Source organism: Prunus persica, chromosome G1 (assembly GCF_000346465.2).
Source record: "Prunus persica cultivar Lovell chromosome G1, Prunus_persica_NCBIv2, whole genome shotgun sequence".
In the NCBI taxonomy this organism is placed as follows: Eukaryota; Viridiplantae; Streptophyta; class Magnoliopsida; order Rosales; family Rosaceae; genus Prunus; species Prunus persica.
Window position 1 is genome coordinate 29503465 of NC_034009.1, and position 24932 is coordinate 29528396.

Here is a 24932-nt window from a genome sequence, read left to right on the forward strand (position 1 = left end):
TAACAAAGCCGGAGAATACTTGGTCCTCAGCACTGAACAATTTTCTAAATTATAATTAGATTGACTTTGAATCTCGAAGAGTTTACGTGCCTACTTAGAAGTTTGACTTCATGAACCCTAAAATTAAATTAATACTCCTTGCAATCAAGCAAATTAATTACTCCTTCCTGGTATATGCTGCAAATTCTGACTTAGCTTTGTTTGCATGACTAAAACAACGTGGTACAAGGACATTTGAAATTCTTTGAGCCGATGTCAAGATCAGATTAACAACAGGAGAAAAATCTCCATCAGTTTATTAATTTAAAAAAATGAGTATTAGTTATGAACCTAGGAGTTTACGAACGTTCTCAAATGTTTGAAGTCATGAGACACAAGGAAATGCTATAAATAAATAATCTCTTGAATCAAATCGAAAGTGAGCTGGTCTTCGTTTTCTTATTCACCATCTCCTAATTCCTTTGGCAACAAGTAACACCACCCTGTTGATACGTTGACACTGGCAACACAAGAAAATTAACTCTAATATTATCAGCACAAAACAATTTTTAAAAAATTAGAATTAGATTAACTATGAACGTAGGAGTTTCTGTTCTTAGAAGTTTGACTTCATGAACCTATAATTAGTCCCCAATGATCCATGGAGATTGGCATAGTTGTAATTCATCAATTGGAATATTTTTAATTTTTAATTTTTTGAATAGGTAGATTTCATTCCATTAGAAAGTGGGAATAATGGGCATGTTATGCGTGGCCTCGTTAAAACCTTTTCGGAGAAAACTACATGGGAAAAATCTCGGGGTAGGAAAGAGTACCACACATGTCAAAGAAGTACAAAACTAGAAATAAATTACATAACATCAATGAACAAAACATCCTGTAGAAAATCTGGTGGATCAGTAACCCATTCCGCCACTCTCTGGGAGTACAAAGTATAGCAAGCCAAGCGAATTGCAACCCTATTAGCATTCCTCTCCGTATACCTCAAACAGACACTCTCTTGTCTGGCCAAAAGTGTTTTACAATCCTCAATTAAGCATCCTAGGTGGGACGGAGCAGCTTGGCCCTGTATTTTTCTTTTATCAAATAATTGTTTTTTGGATATGTATTTCATTAGATTGGTTGGAATTTTCAAGATTAGCTGTCCACAAGAAGATAAGGTTAACTGATTATATTAAATTATAAGTTAAAATTTATCATTGTAGAGATGAGTAATAACATACACCCCCCAACAGACAGACATTAAGCTTAAAAAAGACATTATATATGGTGATTGAGAAATGCATGAACATTTCCTGGTAGGTTCTACAAATTCTGACTTATCTTTGCTGCTTGTATTATTGTATGTCTAAAAAGGACCAATGGAATTTGATTTGATTTATATAAGAGTAGAACAATGACATTTGAAGTATTTTAAGAGCCGGACAAGAAAATGAACTCTAATAATGTTGATTAAAATTTTAAGCTACACCAACAATTTATAAGTACTCTCAGCACATAGGAGTTTATGTGCGTTCTTATGTGAAGACATTTTCATCAAGCAAATTTAAAAGCTATCTGGTCTTCCTTTTCTTGTTTGCTGTCTTCTAATTCCTTTGGTAACAAGTAACCCCCCACCAAAATGTATGTGACCAAGCCTGTGTCTGTGTATAGAAGGTCTCCTCAGTCACTGTCATTGCCACCACCGGAAGGGCCAAATTCTGGTTATCTTATTCTCCATGACGACGAATTGGTGGAGATAACATGTTGCGGATGTGGTGATGACTGGGTTAAAGACCTGCCTTTCCCTCAGAACAAGGATCTAACAGTTCGACATGGCTCGGATGAAGACAAAGTTACATTCATCCCAGTGCTTAATCAACCCTTATCTTCCAATAGATACCATGTGATACTTCGGAGAGGGAACCATAAAGGGTAAGCATAAATTTATAAATATTCATATGATTAATTTTCACGCGGCGGTGTTACTGTCACACTGAAATGTTTGCTATACAGTTCAATAGCGGTGTTGAGTTTAATTTGCAGGGAAGCGTGCACAAACTCAAGGGAAGAGGACATGGAGATTGACTGTTGCGGTTGTACCAATGTTCCAGATGCTAAACCAAAACCACTGGAACCATCAGACGTAAATCAGCAAGTTGAGATCGTTCCTAGGGAGGGTCGTACCGTAGGGGTTACTTTGTTGCCAAATCTGTTGATCCAGATGGGTTTCCTCCTTCCTTCTTGAGGAGAAAATGGTGGACTGTGACCATGCACACACCCCGTCATTACCGATTGGGTGAAGCCTTAGGACTCAACTCCTCACTACGAGCAAGGCTTCTGGGGTTCGATTTTCCACTATCACATGATTGCTCTGAAGCTGTGCTTGTTGGTAAGTGGTATTGTCCTTTCATGTTTGTCAAGGAAGGAGGGGTGAGGCTGAAGGACCAAATGACAAAATGCATGTTCTATGAAATTAGACTTGAGCAAAGATGGGAAAAGATTTTGAATAGCGTTAACGAAAATGTTGAGGGAAAAAATAAAGGTGGCTGTGTTTGTGGATGCCTTTGTTCAAAGAGAGGTGGTTTTTGTTGGTGGAGTGAGGCTATTTGGGATGAAAGAAATGTGAGTGGTGAAGGGTTCATGTTGTTTAAGAGTTTTGATCGTGTGAGAGGAGAAACAGGAGTGGGATTGAGCATAAAGTTGTAGAGAGAATGAAATGGGAACAAGAAAGAGTTGGATGGGTTGGTGGGAATGAAAGACGAGTGAGAGTGGAGAGAGTAGAAGAGTTTGGGGGGACAGGAGGCAGGTGGAAGAGATTTGGTTGTTATGTGTTGGTAGAGAGGTTTGTCTTGAAGAGAATGTCAATGAATGGAAGCTTAGCACTACTCACATATGATTTCAAGCACACACACCAGATTAGGAGCAAATGGGAATGACAGAAACTTAAACTTTGTCGTTGCCATTCTCATTCGCGTTCTCATTCCACTGGCATCTACCTCTACATTTTAATTTGATTGGAACTTTCAAGAAGCTGCCCACAAGAAGTTGAAGATCAGCTGATTAATCAGATTAGCAAAGTAATTTTCGTTGTAATGAGTATAAGTGTGCTCGTTATAAAATCTTCAACTTTTAGTTCTTCGCAAGTGTAACCTAAACTCTCAAAAATTTATCCACAAACAAACATCAAACTTGAAGACTTAATGCACCTTTCCAAACAGATGCTGCTTATTACTAAAAGACATTGAGACATTAAGCTTGTAGAGCTTGCTAGTGTAGGGTGATAAGGAAATGTGCGAACCTTCCTGGTATATGCTACAAATTCTGAGTTGGCTTTGCTTTGAGCCGGAAGGAGACCAGTCAAGATTTGACAACACAACCACCACAGCCAACAACACACCCCCCCGGGCAAAAACAAAATAAAATGGCAAGATAAGATTAAGGCATAATTAATAGTGGAAAAATCTCCATCAGGAGTTAACGTACGTTCTCAAATGTTTGAAGTCATGAAACACAAGGAAATGCTATAAATAAATAATCACTGAAATCAAATTTTCGTCAAGCAAATTGAAAGTGAGCTGCTCTTCCTTTTCTCATTCACTGTCTTCTAATTCCTTTGGCAACAAGCAACACCCAACAAAATGTATGTGACAAGGCCTCTGTCTATGTATAGAAGGTCACCTGAGTCACTGTCCTTACCACCCCCAGAGGGGCCAAATTCTGGTTATCTTGTGCTCCATGATGAAGAATCTGATGAGGTATCATGTTGCGGATGCATTGATAACCGGGTTAGAGACACGCCTTTCCCTCAGAATGAAGATCTAACAGTTGGATATGGCTCAGATGACGACCCTGTTGCATTCATTCCAGTGCTCGATCAGCCCTTGTCTTCCAACAGATACCATGTGATCCACCGGAGAGGGAGGCATAAAGGGTATATATATGCATCTTATATACACTATTCTTATGATTTATTTTCGCGCTACCGGGTCACACAGAAAAAAACTGAACTTAATTTGCAGGGAAGCAAGCACAAATTCAAGGGAAGAGGACATGGGGACTGGCTTTTTCAACAGACGCTCTGTTCGAGATGTTAATCCAAAACCGTTGGATCCATCAGACATATATCAGCAAGTTGAGATACTTACTGGGGATAACTACTACAAGGGTAGTTTTACTGCCAAGTCTGTTGCTCCAGATGGGTTTCCTCCTAAATTCTTGAGGACAAAAGGGTGGATTGTGACCAGGAGCACACCTTATGATTACCAATTGGGTGAAGCCCCAGGGCTCAACTCTTCACTACGAGCAAGCCTTCCAGGGTTCGATTTTCCACTATCACATGATTGCTCTGAAGCGGTGTTTGTAGGTAAGTGGTATTGTCCTTTCATGTTTGTCAAGGAAGGAGGGGTGAGGCTGAAGGAACAAATGAAAAAATGCATGTTCTATGAAATACTACTTGAGCAAAGGTGGGAAAAGATTTTCGATAGCGTTAACGAAAATGTTGAGGGGAAAAATAAAGGTGCTGTGTTTGTGGATGCCTTTGCTCAAAGAGAGGTGGTTTTTGTTCGTGGAAGTGAAGCTATTTGGGTTGAAAGAAATGTGAGTGGTGATGGGTTCATGTGGTTTAAGAGTTTTGATGGTGTGGGAGGCGAAACAAGTGTAGGGTTGAGCATGAAAGTTGTGGAGAGAATGAAATGGGAGCAAGAGAGAGTTGGATGGGTTGGTGGAGATGAAAGGCAAGTGAGAGTGGAGAGGGTGGAAGAGTTTGGAGGGACAGGAGGCATGTGGAAGAGATTTGGTTGCTATGTGTTGGTAGAGAGGTTTGTGTTGAAGAGAATGTCTGTGAATGGAAGCTTTGCGCTACTCACATATGATTTCAAGCACACACACCAGATTAGGAGCAAATGGGAATGATAAAACTTTGCCCTACATTTTCCAAGATTCGTCTACATCCCATGTCCATGTAATGGAATGCCATAGTTGTATATAGAGATTAATTTGCTGGTTCAAATGTTACCTCTTTGATGATATAATGACTATTATATACTTGAATTACTTAACATTTCAATTTAAAAAAAGAGAGAGTTTATATAAAGCCATACATTGCCATTTGTAAACCAGCATGAGATGATTGAAGGTTTACTTCTTGATATCACCATTAGACGGTTAAAGATGAGTTAACAATGTACTTTAAGAAGCTAATGTTAGTCGAATGATCGAATTTGTCATTAAGACATTTTATTATTCATATACTTAATTACATTATATTTTAGATAGGTGACTGGTAATAATTGGTCTACAATGTGGAGTAATCAAACAAATCCCTTGGAGGATAATGAGATGATCGGTCATGATTCGAATCCCTTCAATTTTAAAAAAAAGAAAAAAAAAACCAGCGGGGTTAGGCCCACATAATGTAACTGAGCCCAAATATAAATGACATTGCTTGACTTGGGCTTTTGACCCATAACCGCTTTATTTTCCCAACCCTATATCTTTGCGCTACGCAGTACCAACTAATTTACAGTTGTGTCACTGCACTATACTAGAGTTCGGAATCTCTCCCTATATAAGCCAGTCGCCTACCAAACTGCAAAATCCACTTCCACCTGCTTCTCTCTCCGATTCATTTCGAGGCGGGAAAAACAAAACCTACTCAGAACTGAAACATAAATTATTTAAAAACAAATATAGAAAAGTAAAAGAAAGACAGAAAGATAAAAGCTATTACTTCAACAGTTTAAATCGGATTAGGGTTTCGGTTTTGGAGTTACGATGGCGAATTTCAATATCGTCGTCGATGAAGATCAGCAATGGCTGCTCAATTGCTTGTCTGCTACTCTCGACCCTAATCACGAGGTTCGCTCATTCGCCGAAGCTTCGCTTAATCAGGCTTCTCTGCAACCAGGTCCCTCACCTGAAACCCTCGCTTTAATTTTAGTTTTCTCCTTTTTCATTGTTCCATTTTTATCTGCAATCAACACCCTTTGACGAAATTTGAATAAAATGAATTGTGGTTTGGCTTTTCTCATGCTAGGACACAAGCTGCGCTTTAGTTTTAGTTTTAGTTTGATTGGTCATTTGAAATTCTAGCTGAAATGAGGAAAAATGAAAAATGATAAAAATGAAATTCTATATGAATGCACCTATGAGTTGGTCGCAAATCTAGTTGGTGGAGTGAATATTTTTTTGTATTCCATATTTGATTTCTTTACTCTGCTTATGGATCACGGCAACACTTAGAAATTGTTTGACGGGTTCTAATTGACTGAAGGTTTTGGAAGTGCGTTATCCAAGGTTGCTGCTAACAGGGAGCTCCCATTAGGGTTGCGCCAGATATCCTTTTTTATTATTATGGTTCTTTATGTACCATCACAAGCATCTATTTTTTTTATTATTTATTTTTTCTAATTGTGATTCCGTGGTTTATAGTTAAATATCTTCTCTTTCATATTTCATCTTTGATAACAGAACAGGGATTAGGAAGTTGCCTGTTTATTAGTGCCATCGTCTTCTTTGCTCTCTTCTTTGTCTACATTGTTTTATTCTTCTATAAGGAAAATGTAAAGCAAATGCGAGGTTGATTTTTTACTTTAACCCCTTTTCCCCTAAAAGATGAAAAGATGTGCTGGAGCTATATTTTGCATGCTGGATGCTTTGGTTAAAGGTCTCACTGTTGCATGCGGCAGGGATTTTCTTTTTTTTTCTTTCATTTATTCTCTTGTGAGGCTTAACATACTTGTACCTAGCTGCTGTCCTTCTTAAGCAGTTTATTAAGAAACACTGGCATGAGGCTGAGGAAGCATTTGAACATCCTGCTGTTTCAAGCGACGAGAAGGTATTTTCAGCTGTTGACATCTTTGGTATTTGTACTTCTATTGAAAGAGGATCCTTTTTCTTGAGCAATGAGTCTTTCATGTTTCACTAATTTTAATTACCTACCTTTGTATTTGTTTTCTTCCCCTCTTTTCCCTACGTTGCTCTGGAGTTATCACTTATATGTTTACATATGTTTTTAGGGCTTACTAGTGCACAAGTTTTCTGCCTTCCTTATCTAATTAGGTCATTTTTGCATTTTCAGGCAGTTGTACGCAGACTTCTGTTGTTGTCTTTGGATGATTCTCACAGGAAAATCTGTACAGCAATTAGTATGGCTGTTGCATCTATAGCAGTTTATGACTGGCCAGAGGTTTGGCCTGACTTATTGCCGTACCTAATGAAGTTGATAAATGATCAAACTAATATGAATGGAGGTAAGCCTTCATTTGGTCTCTCTCTCTCTCTCTCTCTCTCTCCCTCAATGTGTAACCATACAGCACTAATTTGAAATTTCTATCTTTCTCATAAGGTTCTCAAGTTAGTGGTATTGCCTAGGGTAGTTGTTGAAAATAAGTATCAGAAATGCCAAGTTTCTTTAAATTGTTTGTTGGGGCTGTTTTATATTTGAGAGCTTAATAAGTTTGCTGCTGAAGATTTGTATTTGTTCTCAAATTTTGTAGTACATGGTGCTCTAAGGTGCTTGGCTCTTCTGTCTGTTGACTTGGATGATACAGTGGTTCCAACATTAGTACCAGCCTTGTTCCCATGCTTGCTTAAAATCGTATCTTCTCCAGAGGTTGGTTTTTTATTTTTAAAATTTTAAAATTATTTATTTAAAATATTTATTTTTATAATAATTTATTTTTATAATTTTATAAAATTGTTTTATTTTTCATTGGATTGTAATTCATTCGAGATCTTCTTAGCACCTGTGCTCCATTTTTTCAGTGGTTGCTTCTCGAAAGAAAGGGCATTAAAGTTCCTCTGTAGAATGTCTGTTATGTGAGCCTGTGTGAATATTTCCATGTTCTTGTACACATAAACTGTGGTTTCTGAATTTTTTTCAGGAGGAAACAGTTTTCATGAAATTTGAGGCACTTTTCAGTAACTGAGTTGTTACCAATTTGAGATGTTTCGGAGAGATTTATATTTCATGTCACATTTTTTGGGGGTTTCATATATGTCTTCTCATGAATGGACCTAAGCTATCTTATGCTTTATATCTTTTTGGCAGCTCGCCTCCCTTGACTTGTATCATGAGGGACAGATAGTGCTTCCTGTTTAATATATACAGACGTCAAATTTGTGGATATTTGGTTTCTTGAATACAAGCATCCTTCCATTTATTCTGTGCTTTGATGTGAGATTTGTTTGTGCAGATGTATGACAAATATTTACGCACAAAAGCTCTTTCAATTGTTTATTCTTGTATCTCCATGTTGGGGGTGATGAGTGGTGTATATAAGGTATTCTCTTGTCTATTCTAATTAACTTCCCAGGATATGATGTGTGGTATATTAAGCTTCTTCTATTATGGATTAACAGATTAAGATGTTTATGTTCAGACGGAAACCAGTGCATTAATAGTGCCAATGGTTAAGCCATGGATGGATCAATTCTCTAAGATCCTCAATCATCCTCTGCAATCTGAAGATCCCGATGATTGGAGCATAAGAACGGAGGTTGCTTTGATAAAAAATCTGTCATAATGTGTATACTCTAATTAGAATGGGGCATTTGATTTGTGGTTTATTTGTGCCTTTATCATTAGGTACTGAAGTGCTTGAATCAGTTTGTTCAGAACTTTCCTAGCCTCATTGAAAGTGAATTTATGAGTAAGTTATTCATTCTTGTCAACCAATGAATCAGACGTAAACCATATAGATTCTCGTTCTGCTCATTGATAAGTCTAGTTTTCATATATTGTGCTGAATAGACCTTGTTTATTGCAGTTATTGTAGGACCATTGTGGCAAACCTTTATGACTTCTCTTGGAGTATATGTGCGATCATCTATTGAAGGTACAGAAGATCCATTTGATGGAAGATATGATTCTGATGGGGCTGAGAAAAGCCTTGATTCCTTCGTTGTCCAGGTAGGTAATCTATGGCATTTGCAGATATTATCTTATGCGCTTGTACGCCGCTCAAAATGATCAAAATTGCTTTATTTTGATGCACTATTCTCCCCCTCCCCACCCTCCTTTTCTCTCTCTCTCTCTCTCTCTCTCTCTCCTTTTAGTGTGCAAGAGATTTGTTTCTAACTTAAATATTTTGCATACATAGTTGTTTGAGTTTCTGTTGACCATTGTGGGTAGCGCAAAATTGGTAAAGGTATGCTTCAAAGATTTTGAAACCCATTTCTACTTGTTTCCTTCCTTATAGCCTACCTTCTTTTATCGTAGTAAGGTCCCTTTGTTCCCCTTTTCTTGTAGGTCATTATGAATAATGTGGAAGAGTTGACATATTACACCATCGCTTTTCTCCAAATAACAGAACAACAGGTGGGTTTTTGCTTTGCTCTTCTTTTGTCTGTTCCTTGTTTGTACATCTTATGTAATGGACTGAATGGTCCAGCAGAAAAGGTGTTCAATTTGTTCATATTCAGATCATAGTGTTAATGCACTCCAAATTCTTTTGCTTGAAAATTAAACACCTTAATGGTCCTAAATTCTCTTTGCATAGAATAACTGAACATAAAATTATCTCTGTATTTCATTAAAATGTCTCTCTTATCTGTATTTCATAAAGACGTTAACATGGATATGGACTTCTTGTTTAGCTCTTATTGTTCTTCCTTCTCTATAATAAATACTTTTGTCTTATGCAAAAAAAAAAGGTCTCACTTACCTTCACATTCTAAATCTACTTTTCTGTCTTGTTTACCTTGTGGTTATCATCATCACTCTGGTTTTCTGGACTTACATTTTCCCATGATCATTTCCTTTGGCTCCAAACTGTATCACGTCCTCAGGCACCTTAATTTGGTTTTGGCATTTCAGTTCCTTTTGTCAAGATTACTCTTTATTTGACCCTACCATATAATCCACTTTCCTCAAGATGGCTCTCTATTTCGCTATGTGAGACTAAACACTGAAACCCACTTAATTCATTATAATTATTTAACTCATATGTGCCCCTAAGTTGTTGTCATCTCATTTAATGCCTTCTTTCTTTTTTCTTTTTCCTCGCTGAGGATATAATTCCTCCTCTAGTATTATAAATTATATTTGAAATCTCATGTCTTCTTGTGCTATTATAACCTTCAGTTGAATGATTTTTATTTCTAGTATCATTTGTTGTTTTTTAATTGTCATTTTTTTTAGGTTCATACTTGGTCAATGGATGCCAACCAATTTGTAGCTGATGAGGATGATGTTACTTATAGCTGTCGTGTTTCTGGTATGCTTACATTATGCATCTCACATGCTTGTTAATTCTTCTTATGGCAACCATAACTTTGTGGTCTGAAGTTTGGAGTTTACAGCATGGTCAATTTGTTAGTTGGAACATCATAAGTGCAAATGATGTTGAATTTAGAGGAAAACATTGAACTTATCATGAAATTGAACTGACATGGCATATATCTATGAACAATAAGTCTGTCCATAAAGCGTCTGGTTTTATCATCCTAATTGAAAATCAGTATGCCAACAGTTTCCAAAAGTTTGAAAACTAACTCATTTTTGGATGGAGAAATACCATTATAATGTCTGCCCATGCAAAAAGGGTTAGTCTTCTAACTTCTGAAAAAAGTAGTCATTTTTGGATAATGATTTTTATTTTGAGTCATTTCACCCTAAAACTCAGCATTTTGGCGGAACCCAGACCTAGGACTACCACCTTCCCACTCCACCCCAATGCCACTTGAGCTAGAACTCATGGGTAGCGGAACGATTACTGATGATGAGGGGTATAATCTCTGTGTGTGTTATTCTAGCAATAATAGTTGTTGATTTGTAACCTTCAATATGCCATGCGCTCTTCTCCTTTCCTTTTGAAGATTATAATTTTGAATTTATTGTAAAAATTTGTTGCTCTGTATTTGGTTGCTTGTTAAGCATAGCATGTTCTGCAGTGGGCCTCAGAGAATCCCTGGCAATCTAAGAGAAGTGGAATATGTGATTGTACAGATCATTTGACTGCATCTCACTGTTATCAGCTTTAGAAGTGGAATGACATGTTTCTTCTGATGTACTTGAGCTATTAATAGCACTTTTTCTTTCCAGGTGCACTTTTGCTTGAAGAAGTGGTGAATTCATGTGGTACAGAAGGAATCAGAGCCATCATTGAGGCTGCAAAAAAGCGTTTTAGTGAGTCTCAAAGAGAAAAGGATGCTGGTTCTCCAATTTGGTGGAGAGTAAGTAGAAAATTTTCCCTATGTTTGTTCAGTTTTCTCCTCTGTTAACTTTCCCCCCTTCTTTTGGGTTGTATGTACTATCAGATAAGGGAGGCTACTCTTTTTGCTTTGGCTTCTCTATCAGAACAATTGCTTGAAGCAGAGGTTTGTGCTTTTTTGTTTGTTTTGAAGGGGTAGTTATTGTGTTTTGTTAAGGTTCTGATGATTGGCGCAGTTCTTTTCTTCATGAATGTTATTGAATTCCTATTTGGAAGTTGGTATACTATGATTAATTTTAGTTTACAGGATTCAGAACTGACAAGAGTTGGCTCAGGAAACCTACTGGAGCAAATAATCACGGAAGACATTGGATTAGGTTATCTCTTCTCTGCAATAACCCCCCTCTCCCCTTTTTTGTTTAAAAAAAAAGAGAAAAAAAATACAAGGTTCATTTCATTCATCAGTGAATACTTTCTGTTTTGCAGATGTACATCAATATCCCTTTCTTTATTCTCGTATCTTTTCATCAGTTGCTAAATTCTCCTCTGTGGTAACTATTGCAATATTTCCTTATCTATTTTGAAGTTAGATCATTTGGAAATATCTTTATAACATTTCTAATATTTTACAGATCAGCCATGGAGTTCTTGAGCACTTTCTCTATGCTGCTATCAAAACAATTAGCATGGATGTGTAACTTTCTCTCCCTCTCTGATATTTGTATGTACATGAGTAACTTGTATCAAATATATATTTTCTTGACATTGTTCTGTTGTCAGGCCCCCACCTGTCAAAGTAGGTGCCTGCAGGGCTCTTTCTGAGCTCCTACCTGAAACAAATAAAGTTATAATTCACCCGCATCTGATGAGTTTGTTTCAATCACTGTCGGATCTTCTTAATCAGGTAATTTACAGCGAGCATAAACCTTAGTTTTATTGTTGTACTTGTTTTAAGAATTTACTATAATTCTGGTTTCAGGCATCTGATGAAACCTTGCACTTGGTACTTGAAACACTGCAAGAGGCAATTAAGGCCGGTAAGTTTTAAAGGTAGTATGAATATTATCATTTCCTTTTATCTTGATGGAGTTGGTTGAATTTGTAAGCTTTCTATATATTATATTTTGCCCTTTTATTGTATTCTCTTTTTACATTTAATAGGTTATCTGTCTCCATGCTTTGTTTTACACTAATGATAGGTTACGAATTATCGGCATCAATAGAGCCTATCATCTCTCCTGTTGTCCTGAACATGTGGGCATCACACATTTCCGATCCTTTCATCTGTATTGATGCAATTGAAGTTATGGAGGTAATTATATGGAGCATTGTTGGTAATAACATATTTAAATGCCCACTTACAATGTTTGAGTGTACGTACAAACATTTCACTTATATATTACAATTAATCATGCGGATTGGGTGGACGATTAGTTAAATGATTTTCATGATCTACTTTTTAAATTAACCGTACTGTTGTTTTTTAATTAACTTACTCCAGACACTGAAGAATGCTCCTGGTTGTATTCGTCCACTGGTTTCTCGAGTTTTACCATATATTTGGCCAGTCCTGAATAAGGTATGGGTTGTAAGAGTGTCTGTAATATGGATTTATATTCTCATTGTGCTTTTTTTGGTGGGTTGTGGGGCGAAAAGTATTTATTTTTGACGCATCTTGATGGTAATTTTCAGCCCCAACAGCAGCCTGATGGATTAGTAGCTGGATCAGTGGATCTGGTAACAATGTTATTGAAAGTGAGATATACTTCAGTGGATATTCATCCCTTATTTTCCTTGGCTCTTGGCTTTCCTGTTTTATCTTTAGACAGCATCTTGGTTGTATTACCACAGTTTTAATTAAAGTTTGCGATAGCGTTGGTGCAGAATGCTCCTATTGATGTGGTGAAAACAATATATGATGCCTGTTTTGATACTGTTATACGAATAGTCCTTCAAAGTGACGATCATAGTGAAATGCAGGTAATATTCTACTCTCTCTCTCTCTCTCTCTCTCTCTCTCCTCCCCATAACTAAGTTTGAAGCGCCACTACATATGTAATGTATGTCAATGACTCAAGTTTGTTGTGACGACTTTGGCCAGAATGCAACGGAATGTTTAGCTGCTTTTGTATCTGGTGGAAGACAAGATGTGCTTGCTTGGAGTGGTGATTTGGAAAATACAATGAGAAGATTGCTTGATGCAGCATCAAGGTAACCAGCTTCTTTTTCAAACTGCATTTTTGTGTTTCATAATGTCTTGCAAACTCTTGTTTAGTTCTTTGGTTCAAATTTGCCATGTGCTTAGTGGTCTCAACTGGAAATGGAGTGCTGATGGGTACCCTTCCTCAAAATCTCTGTTAGTGGGGGACCTGTTTTGTTTTTATTTTCATGACATTTTCTTTGAGGCCATTCTTGTTTGGAGGTTAATAAAGCCAATGCGTACTTGTTCACCATTGTGATGGATTCAACCGATGATGCTCTGCAAGTTTCTGCTTTATATGAAAATTACATGTTTTCTTGCATGCAGAAAATAAGTCAGGTTCTGATGATATTCCTTATATACTTTCGGATTTCGTTTTGGTAGAGCATTGAATTTATATTGTTTTTAAAGAGTGATTGATCATCACAATAATATCCGTAGGATTTTTGTGGACACTAATTACTGAAAGCTGGATGTTTCAAAACTGAGTGCAGGCTTCTAGACCCTGATTTGGATAGCTCTGGTTCTCTTTTTGTTGGGAGCTACATTCTGCAACTTATTTTGCATCTGCCATCACAGATGGCGCCCCATATTCGAGACCTGGTTGCTGCTCTTATTAGGCGCATGCAATCTGCTCAAATAGCAGGATTGAGAAGCTCACTGCTACTCATTTTTGCTCGATTGGTATGTATCTCAACTGTTCATCTTTGTGAGTTCCTTTGGTGGCCACTTTTTAGCTTATTGTGACACACTAGTATATAGTTTTATTTGATGCTTTAATGATGTCAAGTAGAATTATAATTCATGTATAAACTTTTGTCCTTTGAAGGTTTCACTTATTTTATCCCTAGTGCATAACAAGATTTTACATTGTGAATATCCTACAGTCAATTTCATATACTGTGCTTATTTCCCAATGCGAGTACTTCTTTAGTCGGTTAATCTTTGCAGCTTCTACCTTACTAAAGGCTTCCTCATCTTTACTTTGGATTTTATGTTATATTTTAGCTGGTCTATTATGGATCAGGCATAACTAGCCATACCTTATATGGATTAATTTTTTAATTTTGTATTTAATAGGTCCACTTAAGTGCCCCTAAAGTTGAACAGTTTATTGACCTCCTGGTCACCATCCCAGCTGAAGGCTATGATAATTCTTTCGTCTATTTAATGTCAGAATGGACTCAGCAGCAAGGTATGTTTTTCATATTATTGTTTACTTGTCAATGTCATATAATTGGAGCTGGATCAAAATGCAAATTTGGACTGGAATTCTCTGATTGATGCAACATATGATTTATTAAATGTAATTGCTCAAACCCAATCCTTTCCCCAGCAAAAAGTTGCATCTTATCTTATCTTCAGCGCACGATCAAATTTCCAATGTGTATGCTCAGTTGCATCTCAAATTTGTAGTCTTGGGTTATAGATTAAAGATGAGTTTTTGAATTGGATGTAATATCAAGAGGTGGCTAAGTGACAACATAATCAAAATCCAATGTGTATGGCTAAGTAACATCTAATACGATTACAATTATTTAATATTTTCACTTAGTAGTTAGCAGAAGAGGCTTTGAGCATACACGTGCAATTATTTAATCCATATTTGTATCTTGTTTAAAATAAAATTTTATCTAAGCCATTTAATGTTCTGAAGAGGCCAAGACTTGTTAGAGGCTATGTGAGAGTGATATAAGATATTTCTCCACATGTTAATTGAGTGCAGGTGAGATCCAGGGGGCTTACCAAATTAAAGTCACTACTACTGCTTTGGCCTTATTACTATCATCTAGGCATGCTGAATTAACAAAAATTAACGTGCAAGGATATTTATTTCAGGTTCTACTGAAACTTTTTAATTTCGTGCACATGTTTATTTTCTCAAATGCGCTTGTTGATTCAAGAACTTACTCTTCTTGCTTTTCTAAAGTCTGCTGCTGGAATAACCACTCGCTCAAAAGCTAAATTAACTCCAGATCAGTGGACTGTGGTGCCACTTCCTGCAAAGGTATTTATTTATTTATTTTTTGACAAACAGAAGATTAATTTGGAGCTGAGAAAGTTGTGACTGTACTGGACTTTGCTATGCTAGAGTTGTCATAGCAAGCAACTTTTGCATGGCCTAAGTACCATGACGGTTATATATGGTGCCTAGTCCCCTAGGGGAAGCTTTAAAGGCAGACTTTCTTTTGTCTCCTAATAATTATGTTTCAGTGTAACCTTATATTGGTTAGTGCACGATTGTGCCTGGCTTGATGACTTTAGCCATTCTACAAGGAAGTTTGTCATTAACGTTTGTGCTGTCGGCAACCTTCAGGTTCAGTTGTAGAAGCCTTTTCTCATTCTCCTGCCCCTTTTTGTGTGTGCAGATAATGGCTTTACTGGCAGATGCATTGGTTGAAATCCAAGAACAGGTTGTAGCTGGTGATAATGAGGTAATTAATCATTTGCCAAAGATTATTTGGGTAACAATAAACGTTAAGCTTTGAACCAATTCCTGCTGCAGGATAGTGACTGGGAAGAGGTTGAGGCAGACGATGTGGAACTTGATAAGGACTTGATGTATTCAGCTGGTGTTACATCCTCCGGCAGACCCTCACACCAACATCTTGAAGCAATAGCAAAAGCATTTAATAAGGTACTTTGTTGTTACTTGTATATTTATTGAAATTCCTCAGGATAACTTACCAAACTTAGCATGTTCTGAAAGGATGAGGAGGAGGATAGGTATGAAGATGATCAACTAACTGTGGCTGATCCCCTTAACCAGGTATCTTGTGGGCCTATTTACATTTGCTAAGCATCATAAGTCATTTTAAATATATTAACTATTTCATAACACCTTACAGATTAATCTGGCGAACTATCTTGCGGAGTTTTTCGTAAACTTTTCTCAGAGTGAAAGACAAATGTTTGATCATATTTTCCAGGTGAACTTCAATAATCCATTTCATTCCGATTCAATCAGTCGAAAGCATTTACTAAAAGTGATTCAATTTTTGTACCCAAAGAAAAGTGAATTCGACTCTCCTTTGATCTGGTGTAGTTATGCATGACTGCCGAGAATGTAATATCTTGTATTTTTTTAAACTGCAGAGCCTGACGCAGGATCAAAGGAATGCTATTCAAATGGTACGAGCTCAGTGAAGATTTTAGTGGATGTGTTATGGTTGGATTGTTTGCTCCAAAGCCAGCCATCGTCCAATTGTTTTCATAAAGGAAAAGATTATTAACCCCCAAGAAAGGGAAGGAAAAAAAAGAATCTGTATTTCAAGCCAAGGTCGCCCCGATGTGACTGCCTGCCTATGGAAGTCTCGTTTCTGTGTCGTTTATCATATCTCAGTTATAAATGCCGAGGCCATTCAATACAAAATTTTCGAGTGCAGTTGATCAATAGCCACAATGCAGAATTATATAGAGCCATGTTTTTGTTTGATTTGTTGTGAATATTGAGAAAAACAATAATGAATTCCAATCAAGAGCATGAACATTGTAGCACCTCTACTTTCGACAGAAAAAACACACGCACATGTATATACGGTATTCTTCGTTGTGGGAAAAAAAGGGGAATTGCATATATTTGGTAATAGATGATGGTGAAATATAACATTTATAGCTAGCAATTTATGTAATATTAGGCCATACATCCTTTGACTATAGTACTTAAATTAATATCATACATCCCTTCACTATCAGGAAAAACAAAATCAATTGTTCTAAATTGTTTGGTCGTCATATCATAAAGATGCAATTGGGGTGGACCGTCGTCAAATCCCGGTGTAAGTCCATTTAAATAGTGTACTCACCTGTGTGAACTGTACCTAGAGCTTCAACGTAGCACCCACCTTCGCCATATGTTTTTTCCAACATCAAGCTAATAGTCTCCTTAACCCACACATGGTTTTGATTGTCCTTCAAAATCCATAATACGATCTTGTCCTGCTTCCACGACTTGTCAACAAACACACCCACATATTCCCCCACCTCAACTACACATGCACTTTGTAGGCAATAAGTATCGGCTACACTTCCATCACGATAGAGATGATTATCTTGATCAACATAATCATCAAACACTTGAGCATAATCTTGGGGTAGTGGCAACACTCTGAATGTCTCCTCTCTAACGTCAAAAGCCACTATCACTTTCTGCTTCTCATGGAGCCCATTGATACACACTCCATTGACTAACCCCTCCAGAAGGTCGCTGTGTTGGTCTACCCACAATGGCCTCCACGAAGAATCTCTACCTATTGTGAATATGTTCAACAACCCAGTATCCAATTTTCCAAGTCCACTGGGATCAACACAAATGATCTGCAGAACCTTATACTCGTTTGTGAGGGGACTGAACCCAAAGTAATATTGAGCATTGGAAACTCCTTCTGTTAGTGCAAGCACATCGGTATGGGGAAGTTCAATGGACTCTCTAGTGGTAGGGTTAAGTATGGAAACATGGTCGTCAAACACAGTGGACGCACAAACCAAGCCATGGACACTCTGCATACCATGACAAAACGCTGTACAAGCTTTGAATTGAGTCAGGTATGAAAGTTCTGCGAGGGGTTTTGGAGCATTCTCTTTGCTCTATTTTTGTCGAGAAGTAGCGGTTATCCCCTCGGAGGCTACGCTTTTGGAAAAGGAAGTGAGTGGTGCGCTTGTCGTTGCAGTGAAAGTTGTGGAAGGCGGCGACAAAGGAAGGGCTGCGGATGAGGGAGGACCAAGACTTGCATACGCACCGGCATCGAGTCATCAGATCCTCTGCCGGAAGCCGTGGGAGTATATGAGAGAATATGATTTTGGTTGGGAGCTCCGGGATTGGATGGTCATGATAAGCTTCCATGTTCCTTGGAAGACTTTCTCTAGCCCGTCGAAAGACCTCCAAGAGAACAGATGATTCCAAGAAGAAGAAAACAAGAGATGCGATGCTTTAGCTAGGGTTTCCCTGCTAATTTAGATGTATATATGTGGGCCACTTATTTGTACTGGGTTACGATTTTGGACTGCCTAGTATTAATAGAAAAACAGAGTCCCCAAAACGGGAAGAATCCTAATGATATCTAAATTAGTACCGGATTTTATTTCATAAAAATATTATATTTGGTCTTTTAAATTAGAGTAATGCTATTTAGACACACAACATTGATCACCTTAACTGACTACCTTATTTGGCCACTGATGTGTCATGTTATGTCAATTAATGAATGTCGCCATGTCAATTAAAAAACAAATTAAAAAACCCTAGCATTCCTAATGAGTGGCCTCATGGCAACATTCATTAATTGACATGGCATGACACATCAGTTGCCACATAAGGTGGTCAGTTAAGGTGGTCAATGTTGTGTGTCCAAATAACATTACTCGGATTTAAATTAATGAAAAAGCACATAAAAGATGTTTCTCCTTCAAATCACTTAAATAATTATGGGGGCATTTTTGCTCACCATTTTAACTTAAGGTGTATCTTCATTATCCTTATCAAAAAGTGACTCATGTCCATGGATTTAACTATAATTAATTCTCAGAAACTCAATAGGAGTTTGCTGTTGTATGTATTTCGTGTTCGACTTTTCGATGCAGATTCGTCGTTACTGCCGTTGCGCGGTGAATTTGTATTGTAGGTCTAAGTACAGATAGTTCTTGTCTGCCAAATTGGAGTTTTTAAGTTTTTCTGGCATATGTAATTCTCTCCAGATCAAACCAATTTATCTTTTTGTTTGGTCACTGGAGATGTTGTACTCATATTTGGCATTGCGACTACTCTGTACTTTTTTATGTGTTTTCAATAAAATTACTATCGCTTTTTATCAAAAAAAAAACTATAATTAATTCTTTATTTATTATTTATTTAATGATATTATTATGAGAAAAAAATAATACTTTAATAAGATTTTTCTTGATTTACCCTTATTCTATTAATTAACCCAACAAACTTTCCATTTTTCTATTAATTACTAATGAAGCCAAGAACAACCCAAATAATTAACATCAACATGATGATCATTACTCAAAAAATAATTGATTCATTCAACATTGTTGAACAATTTGACCAAAAAGAAAATTAAATACTAAGAGGCTTTAATCCTGTCATTAATAGGAGGTTTTAATCCAAATTGAACCTAACTAATGATGTGTTTAATTAATCAGGAATTGGAATTCTCATAAGGAATTGTATTCCATTTATGGAAGATTTCTGCTTTTACTTCATATCAAGGGATTGAAAAGTAAGTTGGGTCCACACAAAATTAGGAATTGAATATTCCTGATTTTGAAGGAATTCAATTCTTGGGTGGGTGGTGGTATTCTAATTCCTGAAAAATTAACTCATTAAGAAATTATCTTTTTTACCCATTATATCATAGCATAATTTTTAAACCAGCTGCCAAGTGGTTGAGTACTGAAACAATCGGGGCCCACTTTTCTACAAGTACCCATTTCAACTGTGGAGATGCAGGCCCTAACCTATCATTGGGCTCGGACCCTTTTCAACTTGGTCCCTTGATCCGTAAGAGTGCACCTTCTGGTCTGACAAAGGGGAAATAGAGGAAGCATGGAGCAAAAAGAAAGCATGCACGTACTCCTCCCGCATATGCACAAGACTCTGCAACACATGCAGAGGGAGGGAAGAAACGAGCTTGGCCTTTTAAGAAATGGAATGCGGAGGCTCAACAGAATAAGAAACCATGTTCACGGGCACCCACACCTTCCAACTTCTCAACGGCGGTGGCTGAGACAGCTCAGTCCCGCCGACAGCTATGAGTCTTTTAAGTTGGAACTGCCGAGGGCTTGGGAACCCTCGGACAGTTCAAGATTTACGACGTTTGGTCGTTGCAAAAGATCCTATGGTTGTATTTCTTTGTGAAACTCGCTGTAAGCAGCGTAATTTTAATTCAATAAAAGAACAATTGGGTTTTGATTATTGCTTTGTTGTTGATGCTATAGGACTGTCTGGGGGCCTCTGTCTATTTTGGAAATCTGAGTTGAACTTAGCTATTCGATCCTCTTCCACCCACCATATCGATGCTGAAGTAGGAGGTATTGGAGACTCACTACATTGGCGTCTCACTGGCTTCTATGGCTATCCAGCTACTGAAGACACACATCTCTCTTGGAACTTACTTCGTGATCTTGCTAGCGAATCCCGTCTCCCTTGGGTTTGCATGGGCGATTTTAATGAGCTTCTTTACGCCAATGAGAAAGAAGGGGGTCTTATACGCCCTGTCCGACAAATGTTGGCTTTTCGAGATGCTATTTCGGATTGCCATCTTGATGACATGGGCTTTGAGGGGGCAACTTTTACTTGGTTTAGCACAAGAAATGGCGGAATAAAAGAAAGATTGGATAGGGTGCTTGCTAATTGTGAATGGCGATCACTCTTTCCGCAAGCGACAGTTCACCACCTCGAGCCGTGCAGTTCAGACCATCTCCCCATTCTCCTAGAAGCTTCGCCGACTATGAAGCCGTGGCGAAGAAGGAGTTTTTTCCGCTTTGAGAGTATGTGGACACAACACGAGGACTGCGAAAGTATTATTGCCAATGCATGGAATACTTCTTTTACAGGCACACTCATGTACCAAGTGTGTGAGAAGATTAAAACCACCAGGAATCCAACTTATGCAATGGCAACGATCAATGTTTGGTACAACCAAGGCTGAAATCCAGCGGGTACGTAGCCAGTTAGATGTGGTGTGGAGACAACCCAATTCTGAGAACACAACAGCAACATACCACCTCCTCATGTCCCAACTTGATTCTCTTCTCTCTAGGGAGGAAGCTTTCTGGAAGCAGCGATCTAAAGTCTCTTGGCTAAAAGAAGGAGATAGAAACACACGTTTCTTCCATCAAAGAGCAAGCAATCGAAAGCAACGAAATTATGTTAAAGGCTTGAGGGATAATACTGGAAGATGGCGTGAGGATGAACAGGGCCTGCAATATGTTGTGTTGGACTATTTCACACATCTCTTCACTTCATCTGCCTCTGGAAGTGAGGGGGAGAGCATTGATGCTGTGGAATCGAGAGTCACACCGGATATGAATAATCTATTACTCACAGACTATTGTGATGCAGAGATTCACGAAGCAGTTTTTCAGATGTACCCGACCAAAGCGCCAGGTCCCGATGGGATGCCTCCAATTTTTTTCCAAAAATATTGGCATATTGTTGGATCAGATGTCATAAGAGCTATCAAGGACTTTCTTACTTCAGGTCGCCTACTTCAAAAAATAATTTCACTCATGTTGTCCTCATACCAAAGGTGAAGCACCCAAAAGACATGTCCCAACTGCGCCCGATCAGTTTATGCAATGTTTTGTTTAAAATCGCCACGAAGGTTTTAGCTAACAGATTAAAGCTTATCCTTCACAAAATCATATCTCCCAGTCAGAGTGCATTCATTTCCGGAAGGCTTATCTCGGATAACACCATCCTTGCAGCTGAAATAATTCATTACCTTCGTAGACGTCGGCGAGGTAAGAAAGGATTCATGGTGCTAAAAATGGATATGAGCAAAGCTTATGATCGCATTGAATGGAGTTTTCTTGAAGCTATTATGCGAAAATTGGGTTTTGCAGAGCAGTGGATTCAGTTAATGCTTACTTGTATCTCAACTGTGAGCTACTCCTTTGTGATTAATGGGACTCCTCACGGCTTCCTTCACCCATCTAGAGGTCTTCATCAAGGAGACCCCCTGTCTCCTTATCTTTTTCTTTTGTGTGCTGAAGGTCTCACGGAACTAATTGCACAAAAGGAAAGGGAGGGTTTTCTTAAAGGTGTTTCCATTTGCAGAGGAGCTCCTGCTATCAGCCACCTCTTTTTCGCGGATGACAGTGTTCTCTTTGCGCGGGCCAACATGGCTGATTGTATGGTTCTCAAAGATATCCTTGATACCTATTAGCGTGCGTCAGGACAACAGGTCAATTTCCAAAAAAGTGCAGTATGTTTCAGTAAGAATGTTCATAGGGGAGATCAACTGATGCTAGCGCAATTTATGGGTATCCCTTGTGTTGATCACCATAGTCAATATTTAGGCCTTCCTATGGTGCTGGATAAGAAGAAGGGTGCCAGTTTTAACCACTTAAAAGAGCGGCTCTGGAAAAAATTACAAACCTGGAAAGGAAAGTTGTTAAGCGGCGCCGGAAAAGAAATCTTAATCAAAGTGGTAGCACAGGCGATACCAATCTATACAATGAGCTATTTTTTATTACCTAAATATGTCTGCGAGGATCTCAACAAGCTGGTTGCACAATTCTGGTGGAATAGCTCTACTGAAAACAAGAAAATTCATTGGATGGCTTGGGACAGGTTATGCGCTCCAAAAGAAGAGGGAGGCCTGGGCTTTAGAAATTTGCACGCTTTTAATCTAGCTTTGTTGGCCAAACAGGGGTGGCGCCTTCTCCAGAATCCGGACTCCCTGATCACGAAAGTACTTAAAGCCAAATATTTTCCAACTCGTTCTTTTCTTGAAACTGCGGTAAGTCTTCATGCCTCTGTTGTGTGGAAAAGTCTTTATGAAGCAAGAACAGTTATTATTCAAGGCTCCAGATGGCAAGTGGGGAGCGGGGATACAATTGGCATATGGGAGGATCGGTGGTTGCCACAACCCAATAGCTTCCGGATCTTCTTTCCCAAGCCTGAGCACAGTGCTATCACAAAAGTATCAGACTTAATTCATGGCGACTCACGGGAATGGAATGTCCCACTGCTGCAAAATGTTTTCTTTCCTGAAGAAGTGATGCTCATTCGCTCTATCCCGCTAAGTCTGCGGTTGACACCCGATATGTTGGTGTGGCATTATGATAAAAAAGGTATGTTCACAGTTAAGAGTGCCTACCACGTAGCCAGATCTGTGCATTCCTCCACTGGCAGGGCATCCTCCTCAAATTCGGATGCAGTCGCTAGGAATTGGTCTCTACTTTGGAAAGCCATTGTGCCAGCCAGAGTCAAGACTTTTTGGTGGCGTGTTATCTCTGGAATATTACCTACGAAAGCAAATTTGGCACGAAAAAAGGTGTCTCTAGATGAGGAATGTATGTTATGTGAGGGCCCAGTCGAATCTTCAATTCATATCCTTTGTGACTGCCCGTTTGCAATCTGTGCTTGGCGTAGTTCGACATTAAGTAGTAGCAGGTGGAACAATGATGCTCATTCACCCAAGGATTGGGTATTTCGCTGTGCAGAGCAACTAAGCTCTCAAGACTTTGCAACTTTTCTCATGGTGGGTTGGGCAATTTGGGAAGCACGAAATGAATTGCTATGGAATAATAAGAAAAGTCGGCCTGAACAAGTCAGCTTGCATGCATCTCTGAGGCTACAGGATTTTTTGCGGGTTAGTAATTGCTTGGGGTCTCAAAGTAGGCAAGGTCAAATAAAACAAATGTGGCAACCACCACATGAGAACAGTCTTAAAATAAATGTGGATGGTGCTTGGAAGCCAGGGACCACGGAGGGTGGCGTTGGTGTGGTTGTGAGAGACTCCACGGGCAAATTTGTGGCGAGTTGTGCAACTAAATTGACTAATGTTTTCTCTGCGTCACAAGTAGAGGCCTTGGCTGCAAGAACAGGTACAATATTGGCGATGGAAAGGGGTTATCAAAATGTTGTCTTTGAAAGTGATGCTCTCCAGATCGTTACAGCACTTCGAAATCACTCCATAGATAGGTCCGTCATAGGACCTGTGGTGGAGGATACCAAGAGCTTGCTGACACAGATCACTGGGGAAGGTTTTACCCATATTCGTCGTACTGCTAATGGTGTGGCTCATCGTTTAGCTCGTTTTGCCTTGCATATTGGGGGTTCTTTCTACTGGTTCGAGGAACATCCTGATTTTATTTCTGATATATTGTACGAAGATTGTAATTTGTGACCAAGGAATTTCTTTTGCCCTTGATACGAGTTCAAACTTCTTGTATTACCTTTTTTACATCAATAATATTCTATCGCTTATCATCAAAAAAAAAAATTTAAAATTCCAAATTTATCATCTACTTTAACCCAACAACGAGGACATTTTAGAAATTAGTACCACTCATACCCAAATTCTATATGGTTTAATAAATAACTTCAATAGGAATCCGGAATCTAACTTCCCTCAATCCACATAGTTTAGTAAACAACTTCAATAGGAATCCATAATCTAATTCTCCTCAATCCAACTCCTCCTCAATTCAATTCATCCTCAATTCAATTCCTCCTTATCCAATTATGGATTAGTAAATATGCCATAAATAAAATACTTTGATCACTTAACCCAAAAAAAAAAAAAAAAAAACACAAAACTGATCCACCCAAAAAAAAAAAAGAAAAAAAATGAAAAACTTATGGTGAGCATGTATAAACTCATAAACTTTACTAGTATCAGACATCCAATTGAAGAGACTTCTATGTTTCATTTTCTCTTTTTCTGGAATAAGAACGTGTCCTCTGCCTTTTTAATTTGGTAAAGTAGGCGTAAACACCCCAAAACAAAAGAAACTATTCACTCTGGTCTAAACAAACCAATCTAGCTTTAGGAATACCTAAAGCATCATTAGCTAAACAAGAACTAACCCAACTAGGAGATCTGATCCAACTAGGAGTCGTGTCAAGAATGAACAATCCC

The 24932-nt window shown here is 38.2% G+C and overlaps 4 protein-coding genes and 1 pseudogene across 5 annotated transcripts; 4 read left to right on the forward strand and 1 right to left on the reverse strand.

Annotated features, from left to right (window-relative positions):
• On the forward strand, window positions 1622-3001 carry LOC18788390 (annotated as a pseudogene).
• LOC18790878 lies at window positions 3502-4951 on the forward strand. The gene is made up of 2 exons (XM_020555269.1): window positions 3502-3913; window positions 4056-4951. The coding sequence occupies exons 1-2, from the start codon at window positions 3621-3623 to the stop codon at window positions 4891-4893; spliced, it is 1131 nt and encodes a 376-aa protein (XP_020410858.1). The 5' UTR covers window positions 3502-3620; the 3' UTR covers window positions 4894-4951.
• On the forward strand, window positions 5141-16948 carry LOC18791129 (importin-9). 2 transcript variants are annotated; one of them, XM_020555195.1, is made up of 33 exons: window positions 5141-5887; window positions 6254-6315; window positions 6725-6817; window positions 7061-7232; window positions 7479-7594; window positions 8178-8264; window positions 8364-8480; window positions 8570-8633; window positions 8751-8893; window positions 9084-9131; window positions 9233-9301; window positions 10124-10199; window positions 11027-11157; window positions 11242-11301; window positions 11443-11512; window positions 11622-11686; window positions 11768-11829; window positions 11916-12039; window positions 12115-12172; window positions 12335-12447; window positions 12637-12714; window positions 12828-12890; window positions 13020-13115; window positions 13237-13346; window positions 13830-14019; window positions 14416-14530; window positions 15062-15174; window positions 15266-15343; window positions 15705-15749; window positions 15842-15973; window positions 16046-16105; window positions 16185-16265; window positions 16432-16948. In XM_020555195.1, the coding sequence occupies exons 1-33, from the start codon at window positions 5755-5757 to the stop codon at window positions 16480-16482; spliced, it is 3075 nt and encodes a 1024-aa protein (XP_020410784.1). In that variant the 5' UTR covers window positions 5141-5754; the 3' UTR covers window positions 16483-16948. The 2 variants fall into 2 exon arrangements, with proteins under 2 accessions (XP_020410784.1, XP_020410783.1); XM_020555194.1 differs by having other exon boundaries at window positions 5142-5887; window positions 15705-15770.
• Window positions 17125-17841, reverse strand: LOC18793408 (F-box protein At1g52495). Its single transcript, XM_020556891.1, has one exon. It carries the CDS (start codon window positions 17839-17841, stop codon window positions 17125-17127), a length of 717 nt encoding a protein of 238 aa, XP_020412480.1.
• On the forward strand, window positions 20091-22229 carry LOC18793550. Its single transcript, XM_020556901.1, has 3 exons — window positions 20091-20681; window positions 20896-21448; window positions 21907-22229. The coding sequence occupies exons 1-3, from the start codon at window positions 20091-20093 to the stop codon at window positions 22227-22229; spliced, it is 1467 nt and encodes a 488-aa protein (XP_020412490.1).

Coding starts and splice junctions, on each gene's coding strand:
- LOC18790878 (XM_020555269.1), top strand. CDS start 3,621: ATGTATGTGACAAGGCCTCTGTCTATGTATAGAAGGTCACCTGAGTCA. Junction 3,914..4,055: donor CGGAGAGGGAGGCATAAAGG/GTATATATATGC, acceptor CTTTTTCAACAG/ACGCTCTGTTCGAGATGTTA.
- LOC18793550 (XM_020556901.1), top strand. CDS start 20,091: ATGAGTCTTTTAAGTTGGAACTGCCGAGGGCTTGGGAACCCTCGGACA. Junction 20,682..20,895: donor TAAAAGAAAGATTGGATAGG/GTGCTTGCTAAT, acceptor CTTCTTTTACAG/GCACACTCATGTACCAAGTG. Junction 21,449..21,906: donor GTACCCGACCAAAGCGCCAG/GTCCCGATGGGA, acceptor TGGGTTTTGCAG/AGCAGTGGATTCAGTTAATG.
- LOC18793408 (XM_020556891.1), bottom strand. CDS start 17,841: ATGCAGAGTGTCCATGGCTTGGTTTGTGCGTCCACTGTGTTTGACGAC.
- LOC18791129 (XM_020555194.1), top strand. CDS start 5,755: ATGGCGAATTTCAATATCGTCGTCGATGAAGATCAGCAATGGCTGCTC. Junction 11,158..11,241: donor GTTCTCCAATTTGGTGGAGA/GTAAGTAGAAAA, acceptor ATGTACTATCAG/ATAAGGGAGGCTACTCTTTT. Junction 11,302..11,442: donor AACAATTGCTTGAAGCAGAG/GTTTGTGCTTTT, acceptor TTTAGTTTACAG/GATTCAGAACTGACAAGAGT.